The sequence below is a fragment of the Lolium perenne genome, chromosome 3 (assembly GCF_019359855.2).
Source record: "Lolium perenne isolate Kyuss_39 chromosome 3, Kyuss_2.0, whole genome shotgun sequence".
NCBI classification, from domain to species: Eukaryota; Viridiplantae; Streptophyta; class Magnoliopsida; order Poales; family Poaceae; genus Lolium; species Lolium perenne.
In genome coordinates, this window is record NC_067246.2 from 335,141,626 (window position 1) to 335,152,921 (window position 11,296).

An 11,296-nucleotide genomic window follows, 5' to 3' on the forward strand; every position below is an offset into this window, starting at 1 on the left:
TTCTTGTATCTGCTTTTTTCCCTTTTTGAAGGGCACGTTGTCATTGATATGTCCTAAGGGAAACTATTGAAATTGTGACCTATTTATTCATTTGTCTCTTTGCATACATTTAAATGCAACGTGATTGCAATTTTGAGGTCATTGTACAGTTTTTTTCCTTTTTCGCTGGCCCAGTTAAAAAACATTACGGAGTACATGTTAACTTGTATGATAACTACTATTTACAGGTGAACACGCATGTAAATTGGTGATCACGTCTGATGGATTATGGATATGAGATATCAATTAAACAACCAGATATATTGGACAGTTTCTTTTTAACTGAGCCACCTGGAGACACCGTAATGTGTCAATTTCTTGTATCCATGCCATCTTTATGCAGTGCTTATCTACAATATTTTAGATAATAATGGTTCTAGGTAGTCACAAAGAGAACTTTCAGATCTACCATGCCCGGTCAAGAAATCAGGTGTGCGTGAATTGTGTTGTATTGCTCTTCACCCAGGCTGCTCCCGTTCCAGGGGTTTGCATGGTTCCATTCAAGGGGCTTACACTGCTCCTTCAGATTCTGAACCTACACAATCATCCTCGCATTTGTTTATCGGCTGCCCCCGCCTTCGCCCCTTTTGGAGTGTCGTCTCCCCCTCAGGTCGCCCCTCCGTGGACGCCGACGTTCCGACCCTCCTCGACGCTCTCTCCGAAGACTTACCTCCCATGCACCCGGAGGCGCGCAACACAATCATCCTGGCCCTCCTGTGGGCTGTCTGGAAATCCCGCAACAGAATGGTGTTTGACGCTGATTTCATGTCTACCCCACGCATTATAGCCCTGCTAGTAGACCATCTCCGACTTTGGGTCGTTCGCGCCCCCCCTAGGGTTGACACGAGCGCTCTGCTGGCTTGGTGCCAGGCCATCTCTTGGACTATATCTTTCACCTTGCTCTGTACTCCCCCCCTGTATCCAACTTCCCCCCATCCCTTCTCTCTCACTTTGTTTGGGCGCGGTATGCCGCCCCATACCTAATTGTATTGGCTTTAAGCCCCCCCCTCCCTGTAACCCCGCTCCTGCATTAATGAAAAATGAGTTCAGGTGGGCGATCGCCCCCGTTGTTTCCTAAAAAAAAGATTCTGAACCTAGATGCTGGCGTGCCCCTGTCAGTTTCTACCATTCAGTTTGTTGGTGCCCGTGGGAACTTGGATCACCGGACTCCCCTATGCACGACTGCACTGCCAACCGGCAAGGGTGTGCAGCAAGTGATTCTTCAGTTCAGGTGGGCAGACCCGTCTAAAAGCATCTCCAGTGCCCCCATAGTCCACCACCCCTCAGCTTAACTGAGATTCGTACACAAAATTGCGCTCCAACAAGCCTCCCGATCTACCAAAAGTGAATCATGTTCGGGATCTTGATATAAAATCACGGTAAAAAGGGTTTTCGATTTATCAAAAAATGGACCTTAATCGGGATCTGGATACAAAAATCATGCTTATGCATGCCCTGATGTGCCAAAAAGTGGATCCACTTTTGCTCCCCCCCCCCCCCCCACACACCCACTCCACACCCACACACAATATTCGGGGCCGACAAGAGGTGTTCGGACATTCGGACTAGCAATCCAAATGGGCCGACAAGGGGTGTTCGGACATTCGGACTAGCCCTCTAGCTGGCCAACCCATGGCCCTCGCGCCTCATCTCTCGTGCCCAGACCCCTCCCTCCCCCCCCCCCCCCCCCTCTCCCCCGTTAACTCACTAACTTACCATATATGCTTTACTCCCTCCGATCCAATGAACAAGGCTTATTTTTTTTAAAAAAAAGCTAAGTAAACTTTGACCAAAATTTATTAAAAATATTAACAACTGTATGATATAGATATAGATATCATATGAGAATACATTCGATGAAGTATTTGCCAATACAGATTTTGACTTGTATACATGTTAATAAATTTTATTCTAAAAGGGAAACTTGACCAAACTTTACACAGATTAATTAACTTTCCATAAAAAGAATTAAGCCTTATTCGTTGGGGCTAAGGTAGTATTTATTCGACGTTTGTAACAAAAATAACAAAAATCGGATTGTCGGATAAAACCCATATATAACACGATTCTATAAAAGAACATATTTCATCTTTAGAGTATTTCGGCGTTGTAAACATCGTTTCGACTGTGCTGCAAAAGTATACCGCGCGATGCGCTGTGTTTTTCCCCGCCGGAAGCGCTAAACTGCAGCGCGGGCGCAAAAAACGATCCTCCGCCGGATGCTCCAAAATACAGTACGCAACACCGGCGGAAACAACAATCACACCCAACTATGCATCAACAAGATCAAACAAACTTCACAAATTCACAAATAAATGTACCATTTATTATTACAACACAAGATTACAACAAGTGCATCAAATTGTTCACAACAAATACAACAAGTTTATGGATCAACAATACAATAATACAACATTGTTTTCAAATAATACAACAAGTATGCAACTATTGTTGTCCATGCCAATTTCACCATTCTTCCATGAGATCTTTTTGGAGTTCATCATGTGTTTCGCTAGAGCGAATGGAATGATACGAGGTAACAAACCGGGCAATCCTATGTACAGACCTCCTCACTTGCACATGAGAAAAATGTGGGTATGATCCACATTTTTCTCAGGATCATCCTCTATAATCATGTTATGCATCATGATAAAATTAGTCATGATATACCAAAGACACTCTTGGTCCTAAAATCTAGCCGCCCCCTCATAATGGCAAATAGGGCTTGCGAAATTCCAAATGTTCTCTCTACATCTTTCTTAGTCATCGCTTGTGCATTGTGAAATTGAGTTTGTTTCTTACCTCGTGGTTGAATAACTGGCTTCACAAATATTTACCATTTTGGATAGATGTCGTCCGCGAGGAAGTAGCCATAGTTGTACTTGTGTTCATTTGCTTCAAACTCCACCAATGAATCTTCCCACATTGCAAGTCTTGTCATTAGTGGTAACCGTTGAAGAATATTGATGTCTTTGCAAGACCCGGTCATTTAAAAAAAAAATGCATGCCACATCTAAGTCTCATGATCGGTGACCGCTTCAAGGACTATGTGACATCCTTCTTGTACCCTTTGAATTGTCCATGCCATTGTCCATGCCATGCCGCTGGATAATTCTTGCAATTCCAATGCATACAATCAATTGAGCCAATCATACCTGGAAATTCCTTGTCAGCGTTGAACTCCAAAAGTCTTGCTGTGGTCATCAACTAGATCCGTCGGTGTACCGTATGCCAACATACGCAAGGCGGCGGTCACCTTCTGATATGTGCTATGACCAAGTTCTCCGGTGGCATTTCTTCGTTGCTCAAAGAATCGGTCATACTTGGTCACCTCCGTTGCGATGTGCTTGAACAAGTTGATGCTCATCCGAAAACGCCGTCGAAAATAGCTTTCAGAAAATATCGGATTATCATTGAAATACGACCGCATCAATTTCTCGTGCCCTTCAATCCTTTCTCTCCACAACTTCTGTCTACCGAACACCGATCCATCTATTTTTGGCTTCTTAATAGCACAGTATGCTAATAGTATGGATATGTCCTCTTCTTCCTCGATGTTGTACTCGTCGTCCGAAAAATCGTATGATGAACTCTACAAATATAGATATGAAATGACTTTAGTACTACTAGCTTTTAGCAAAAAAATTGAGAAAATGTTGGCGGCCGGTGGAGGCGCATACCTTGCGAGCAAACCAACGAGCATTTTGGCTGCACCATGTTGTAAGTACGTGCGATGACGACATTGACGCCGCTAGCAAGAGTAGGAAGGCGAGGTGCCGTCGAAAGCGCCGGCGTTGTGCCCATCGGTGGCGGCGGCGGCTCGGTACAGCGCGACGGAGCGGTCGAAACTGTCGGGAGGAGGCGCGGGGGAGGCGGATCTACGACGCGGCAGCGAACTTGAGCGGTGGCGGCGGCGAAATCGACCGGCGACGGCGCGGGTGGGGAAATAGAGGGTGCGGGGTGAATTTTCCTGCCCTTCAAATTTTGCGCGCGCGTGAAAGATGCCGCGCGCTGCAGCCGACGTGTCACATATATCGATCCGGATAGGGCAAAACGCAGCTCGCACAATTTTTTTTACAGGGCCATCGCTAATAGCGCGGCTGCTGCTGGAGAAGCAAATTCGGCAGTTATTACAGCCCATCTGCTGAAAATGGTCCTAAAAATAGAAAGTATTTTGCTCAAGTGAACCCCACCAGCGATGCCCGTGGCGAGTCGTGTCCCCTTACCGTCCTCACATCACAGCTTCCCCAACCCCACTCGCCGTCGTCGCCGCTCTCCCACCTCACTCTCACCTCGGCTGGCCTTGTCCGAAAATTCACCACCACAGACCACAAATCCCCTCCCCTGCCCACACCAGCAATCCCCCAGTCTAGCAGCGCGGCTCGGCTTCCCCACCCGCCCGCCCGCCGATCCGTTCTTCTCCTCCGACGAACTCCCTCTGCGATGCGGCCGCGGCGGCGGTGATGGCGGGCTTCTTCCGCACCGGCAACCTCGCCTCCAGGGTCTTCGACCGCCAGTGCTTCTCCTCGCGCCCCGGCGCGACCGTACGTGCCCCTTGCTCTCGCACCCCACCTCCTCTGCATCCACCGGTTCTTGCTCCCGCCGTCTCTCTCCAAGCGGCTTGTTGCAATTTTCATTACTCACTTTTACTATGCTGCTGTGGGCTTGAAATTGGGCCCACCCTCTTTTCGGGACATTGATACTGTAGTAGCACATAGTCTAGACCTCACACACTAAAGAGAAGAAACCTTCTAGAAACCCAATGCCAACCCCTGGTCCAACCCAGTCAAACGGCGCGCGGTGACATTTGATTGTCAGCGAAACCTCACGCCTGTAGTAGCTTGCAAACGGTGACATGTGCGGATAAAAGCAGGTCATCCAATCATGTCATGTGAATGCCAGACAGCCGGTGATCACAACTTAGAATGCTTGTTAACTCACTCCTTCCCACACATGCCATTATCAACTTCGGGATCATATGCGATCTAGTGCCGAATCGATTGTTACTTCTATGATGATCTTACAAGTATAGCTGTGCTCAAACCTATTTCTGTATACCCGTAGATGTCACTTCGCGCTGTGTTTCCTTTTGTAACCGATGAAGCGCACACAAGCCAATCTTGGTTTGGCATTACTGCTCAATTCAAAATTTTAATTTTGATGCGATCGAGATTTTACAACAGCTACTAGTTTTTTGCAGCGTAGGAGGAATCTAACTAAGCTGTCTTTTGCTGTACTTCCCTTTTGTTTCTTGGCAGGTTAACACCGTGAGGCAGTTCTACGAGAATCTGGTTCCGAGCTACACTATATACGACATAGAGTGTCCGGATTATTCGTTCCGCAAGTTCACTGATGACGGGAAGTATCTCGTGGCTTTCAGCCGGAACCACCAAGATTTGATCGTGTACCGGCCCATCTGGCTAACCTTCTCGTGCAACGAGGAGTGCGATTCTCATGACCTTCCGGCTAAAGCAAAGAGATTCGACAGCTTCTTTAAGCAGCTCTACTCGATTTCACTTGCATCCAGCAACGAGTACATTTGCAAGGACTTCTTCCTGTACGTAGCATGCCATCAATACGGCTTATTTGCAACGTCAACTGCACAGAGTAACGATTCTGCTGCCAGTGAGGGTGCAATTCACGGGGTACCATCGATGGAGAAAATTACTTTCCATCTTGTGAGGTACAGTTATCTTGACTTAGGAGGAATGCAGTTCTTAGCTCTCAATAATGACACTTTATCTGACTTTCCTTCCTTTGTTGGGTTCTCTGTATTTCTGTTACCAGGCTAGAAGATGGTGCAATCCTAGACGAGAAGGCTTTCCGCAATGACTTCATTAATCTTGCTCATAGCATTGGAGCCTACCTGTATGAGGATCTGCTTTGCATAGTTTCTCTTCGATATCAAACAATACATATCCTACAGATCCGGGATTCTGGCAACCTTGTTGAGGTACGCAGGATTGGAGCATTTTGCCAGGAAGACGATGAATTATATCTCCATTCACATGGCCAGGTACTTGTAAGTTTGGTTAAAGATTAAAAGTTATGTAGTTCTTTACTCACATTTAACACTGACTGGGGAATGTGAATGTGTGGCATGTGCCTGCACCTGTCTTGAAATTCCAAAAGTGCCTTATGTTGTCTTTATTGTTACAAATATACCTCTCTGGGAATATCACAATTACATGTCTTTGGGAAGAAGCAAAGATGATCCTGTAACACATCTAAGACAACATCAAACATTCCTGATGTCTGTAGGTGCAACTGTGCAAGTGTATCATGATTTACATGCAGTACTTATACAAGCTTCTTGTTAGACGTAAACTGATATATACTCCCTCTGTCCCAAAATATAACATTTTGTTTTGTTTTGTTCTCTTGGGACAAGACTTTGACCGACAACTACTCTATTAATATTTTATTTATGTGATACATCGTACAACATTAATCAAAATTGGTCTGTTTTGAAACTAACCATGCTAATTTTATGTAGTGTGAAGTAATTAATGTACTTGATTCATGCAGGTTGCACATGGGAGTTCTTTCCTTCCTGGCATCAAGCAGCGGTTGTTGTCATTTATTTTCCGCAAGACATGGAATGAGGAACCCGATCAGGCTTTGGTTAGCTCTCTATCTTAAATTTTGCCCATCCATTTGCCATTAACATGTGAACTTTGCGTGCATTGCATTCTAGATCATGGATTTATTCAGGCCATTCTCATTGTATAGTTATGGAAACTTATATTGTGTACACTACTGAAACATTTCTATTTTCCCTGTCATTCGCATGCATGGTGTTATTTCTTCTTTTCAATTGTTGAATAGAATCATGCTAATTGCTTATTCCTTCTTCAGTGGCCATCCTTTCCTTGCAGCTTTATTTGTAGAGAAATTTTTTTTATCTCTACTTGTTTGAAGTATTGGTATTTGTTTGCAGAGGGTCCAACATCTGAAGAAGAAATTCTATTTTCACTTTCAAGACTATGTGGATCTTATCATATGGAAGGTACCTAGAATACATCCTTTGTTATGTTTTTTATCTTCATTTCTTAAGTTAGTTCAAAAGTTTCTCATTTTCTCAGTAAACCTTGATGATAGGGCCTGGATTGTGTATTGAACATGTCATTTTCTATCGAAGATTTTTTTACAACATGTGCTTATAATATGATAGTTGAACAGGTACAGTTTTTGGATCGCCGTCACCTGTTTATCAAGTTTGGTAGCGTGGATGGAGGGGTAAATGTTTTTTTGTGCAGACATCTTACTTACAGGTTATTCATATCCTGTCATTATCTAATTGAAGTTACTATTTTATTTCTTTAGGTTTCTCGAACCACTGATCAAAATCTAGCATTCTTTGCTGTGTACAACATGGAGACAACAGAGATTGTCTCACTCTATCAGGTACCTACTATCAAATGAAACATATATCGTCCCTGAACTCATTTTATATTTCATTTGCTTGTGTTGAGCTTAATATATAATTTCTCATCAGAATTCTTCGGAGGAGCTGTATTCATTGTTTGAAACTTTCTATGATCATTTCCATGCAAATCCACAAAATTCTTTGCACGGAAATTTTATCTCGTCACATGCCAATAATGTTCATGCTCTCGATCAACTGCGCACCATTAGGAATAAAGCAAGCAGCACTTCCCAGGTAATATCATGATACAGAGAGTATGATGCACTTTTTATAAACCATTTTAGTTCTCGGTCCTATTTTAAACGATTCAACAAGATTTTTAAGAATGGGAATATCTACAATGTGATTATGTTAGAATCAACTGACCTACTAGATGCAATAGGATGGGTTTGCTTGACCCAGCTCTCTCCCTAGAAATGTGAAACATTTTGAGCTTGTTTTACGTCATGCCTTTTTAGCTCTATGTCAGCTCATATGTAGTCGAACAGAGATAATTTGCTTGTGAAATTTTTAGTAATCACACATTCATTATAAAGAAGAAAAATGATTACTTCATGCTCATGGGTTGTTCCTTGATATCTATATTTACTAGATATTTTTCATTTTTTTTGTAGGCATAAGGCATCCGATATCTAGTTTCTGAACAAATAGCTTCTATAGAAAGATGTAATGCTCACACTTTTGGTGATTGCGTCTTGTTTTTTACTTGGCAGTTTGTGAAGAAGATGATGTCACCATTACCTTACACTTGCCAATCACAAAGTCCTTCACCCTACTTTGACCTATCCCTTTTTCGGTATGATGAGAAGGTTTGTTCTACAACTTGCTTGAACTTTGACATATAAATTATAAAGTAGTTGCTGTGTACCAATTTGGTTAGTTTCTGGCTTGCATATCATTCGTATAATTTTAGGCTCTATAGTCAATTTTAGAGCTACACACTGAATATGTAATGTTTTTGCTCAACCCGCCAACCTTTTTCTGCTTGACACGTTAGGTTAAACTTTAATGAGCTAAAAACGGTATCAGTAGGTGACACCACACATTATTAACTGGACTTTCTGAAAGAACATTGGCAAGGTTATATCTTGCGTCAAATCTGGCATCGAACCAGTGGCGCATGAATGCTAACAGCAGAAAATTCTACATAGCATTAATTCTATTTTTATGAATTTATTTAATATGAAAAAATAAAGATTCAGTACAGAGCTCTTCAGGAGAAAAGATCGCATGATCTTATAAATGATTTCTTACTTTAAAATGTTAGTTTTAGAATGAATTTGACAAGTTAATTGATACTTAAAAACTGACCTTGTATGTTGCGACTCATGTGGCCATCATATAATCACATTGTTGTCTCACAGATAGTTAGGGAGCTCCTATTGACGTTGAAAATGTGTACTCTTTATATGTTAGTAACTAGGCAACGGTTTTGAAGACTAGTAGCACATTGATCATTTTCTCATTCCATTTCTTTCTTTTGGTCACACTACAATTGGTCGCCTTATGGTGAAAAGTTTTCGGGATTGAATGTACACTAGACAGAATCTTCTACCAAGTATGAACAAATTTTGATTCATGGCTGTTAAGGGCAGGATTGAGTGTGGGGAGCTATCACAGATTAAGATCTCCTCTCTTTGGTATACAAGGTTACAAGGGCATCTGCGACAATGAAACGAAGTTGAGGCTAGGATATTTTAGCCTCTCCAAACCTAGTTCTGGTCAGTGAAAGGGGGAGGGGCTATGCCAAGAAATACTGTTCCTGCACAACATACATACAGTATGAGTATGGGGGGTTCCATAGTGCTGAGTGGACAGCAGAGAATCATTTGCATTTTGCAGTTAATATTTCTATGCCTTCCATGAGCCTGTTAATCTTCTGGGATTAGTGTACTCAACCGCACAATAGTAATTCTTATCATCCTGTTATTTAATTTAGTATTGATTCATTTCCTTGTTTGCAGCTGATAGTAAGTTTTCTGTCGCTGTTAATAAATTTTTAGTATTGCCTTGTTTCCTTATTGCAGCTGATTTCAGCAGCTGATCGGCATAGGCATTGCACAGAGCATCCAATAAAATTCATATCAGTGAAGCAACCAAACGTTGTCAAATTTAAGATAAAACCAGGTAACTCTTGATCCTATGCCGTGACCAAGAATCTATATTCTAGAGCTAGCCTGTGGAATATATTTCATATCAATCTGAACCTGTATCCATATAAGGGACAGACATTGTTGTTGAGACACATGAAACCCACACGATAATAGTACAATCATGTAGAGCACATGAGCAGATCATCATAACTTCATAAGAGTAAGGGAAGACTTAGGTCAACTTACTCGAGTAACGGTTTGATAATGTAATGTCAACTTCATGCGCTGAAAGAGTAAAGATGCACTCACATGTATCTGCATTTCTGCAAGGAATCAAAACATAAGTTTGTTCTAGACCTAGATTTTCATGCAAGGATGAAGTTGATGTTTTTACGTAGCATCACATAAATGTCTCTTGATCTTCTTGACTGTAGGTTCTGATGCTGGCTCTTCCGACGGCAGGGCGAAGAGAATATCTTCCTTCTTGTTCCACCCGTTTTTTCCGCTCGCGTTGTCGATTCAGCAGACGTACATGCAGGCAACTGTTGTCAATGTACATTTCCGGAGATAGAGAGGTTATAGTTGTGTTGACTTAACTGTATTTATATCAGTAGCCGGCGAGCTTGCAACACAGCTCAATAGAAATTTTGGCCATGTGTATCATCGCTATAGGGAAAAAACTGGAGTAGTTTTGACATCTCCATGATCCTGTGCTCATGTGTTGTTCTTGATCTATTTTTAGTATGCTAGGTTAGCATGATCAAGTTGGAAATGTAAAATGTAGCAGGATGGTAAATCTAGATTTGTATTTGTATCATGTTTTCTTTCCAGATTTTGAAAGAGGTTTTTGGGTGTTTTTCTTAAAATCTGTTGCACTGGGCAGACCTCAAGCTACCGTGCAGTGGATACATTCTCGAACTGAAACTCTGTGGGCATGGATTTACTTTGTCAACAAGTACACACAACCTCTTGGATCGCTGGAGATTGAAGAATAGAAAGAGGATTTCTTCTTTGACTTTTTTTTTCCTGAGTACAGAACTATAGAACTCAAACTACAGATGCTGCCTTCACCGATGATGGCCATAGTAATCCTGAAACAGGTCAGGAAATTGCGCATGACATAGGACATAAGACTGGAGCATCGATTCTTTCCTTGGTTAGCCTAGAAATTTTGGTTTCAAAGGTGATCACTAAGTTCATATCTTACTGACGAGAAAATTACAAAAACCCACCACAATTGTGGCTAGGTTAACAAAAAACCACCATCTTTCATTTTTTTGACAAAAAACCACCGATCCCGAGTAACAACGTGACAAACTACCACCACTATGTTGTAATACTCGGGCATAGTGAGTTAACCACAATTATGACATGTGGGGCCTCCTTATCAGGCTGATGTGGCAGTCAACAACAGGCAAGATATAAAATTTTGGACTTTTTTGTAAATTTCCAAGACCACCTCAAAAAAGAAAAGAAAAAGAAAACTGCCAGACACAACGTCCTCATCCACTTCACGAGGTTCGGCGCCGCCACAACTCCGGCCAAAAATTACCGCCGGAGTAAGCTCCCCCAACCCCTATACCAACAATCCCTAAGCCTAGGCGCACCTCCGAGACCTCTCCATCGAGCCCCGCTGGTCTGAAGTCCCACCCGACGGAGCTCCTCACCGCCGCCGACCTTGCTGCAGGGAGGTGGAGGGAGGGACGGCGTGCAGCCTGCAAGGACCGCCCAAGGG

General features: G+C 42.7%; 1 protein-coding gene across 3 annotated transcripts; it reads left to right on the plus strand.

Annotated features, from left to right (window-relative positions):
• Positions 1-4,272: 4,272 nt before the first annotated feature.
• Positions 4,273-10,427, plus strand: LOC127345893 (light-mediated development protein DET1). 3 transcript variants are annotated; one of them, XR_007879108.1, is made up of 11 exons: positions 4,273-4,583; positions 5,298-5,722; positions 5,827-6,055; positions 6,568-6,663; positions 6,980-7,048; positions 7,222-7,278; positions 7,366-7,446; positions 7,538-7,702; positions 8,182-8,277; positions 9,064-9,376; positions 9,496-9,595. XR_007879108.1 is itself a non-coding variant. In XM_051372417.1 (11 exons), exons 1-11 carry the CDS (start codon positions 4,503-4,505, stop codon positions 10,130-10,132), a joined length of 1,536 nt encoding a protein of 511 aa, XP_051228377.1. In that variant the 5' UTR covers positions 4,276-4,502; the 3' UTR covers positions 10,133-10,427. The 3 variants fall into 3 exon arrangements, 1 of the variants encoding a protein (XP_051228377.1); XR_007879109.1 differs by having other exon boundaries at positions 9,064-9,309; XM_051372417.1 differs by lacking the exon at positions 9,064-9,376 and adding an exon at positions 9,996-10,427 and having other exon boundaries at positions 4,276-4,583.
• The last annotated feature ends 869 nt before the right edge of the window (positions 10,428-11,296 follow it).

Excerpts from the sequence above, each read along its gene's own strand:
- LOC127345893 (XM_051372417.1), top strand. The coding sequence starts at position 4,503 with ATGGCGGGCTTCTTCCGCACCGGCAACCTCGCCTCCAGGGTCTTCGAC. Across the intron at positions 4,584-5,297 it reads CCTCGCGCCCCGGCGCGACC|GTTAACACCGTGAGGCAGTT; the intron begins GTACGTGCCCCT and ends GTTTCTTGGCAG. Across the intron at positions 5,723-5,826 it reads ATTACTTTCCATCTTGTGAG|GCTAGAAGATGGTGCAATCC; the intron begins GTACAGTTATCT and ends TTCTGTTACCAG.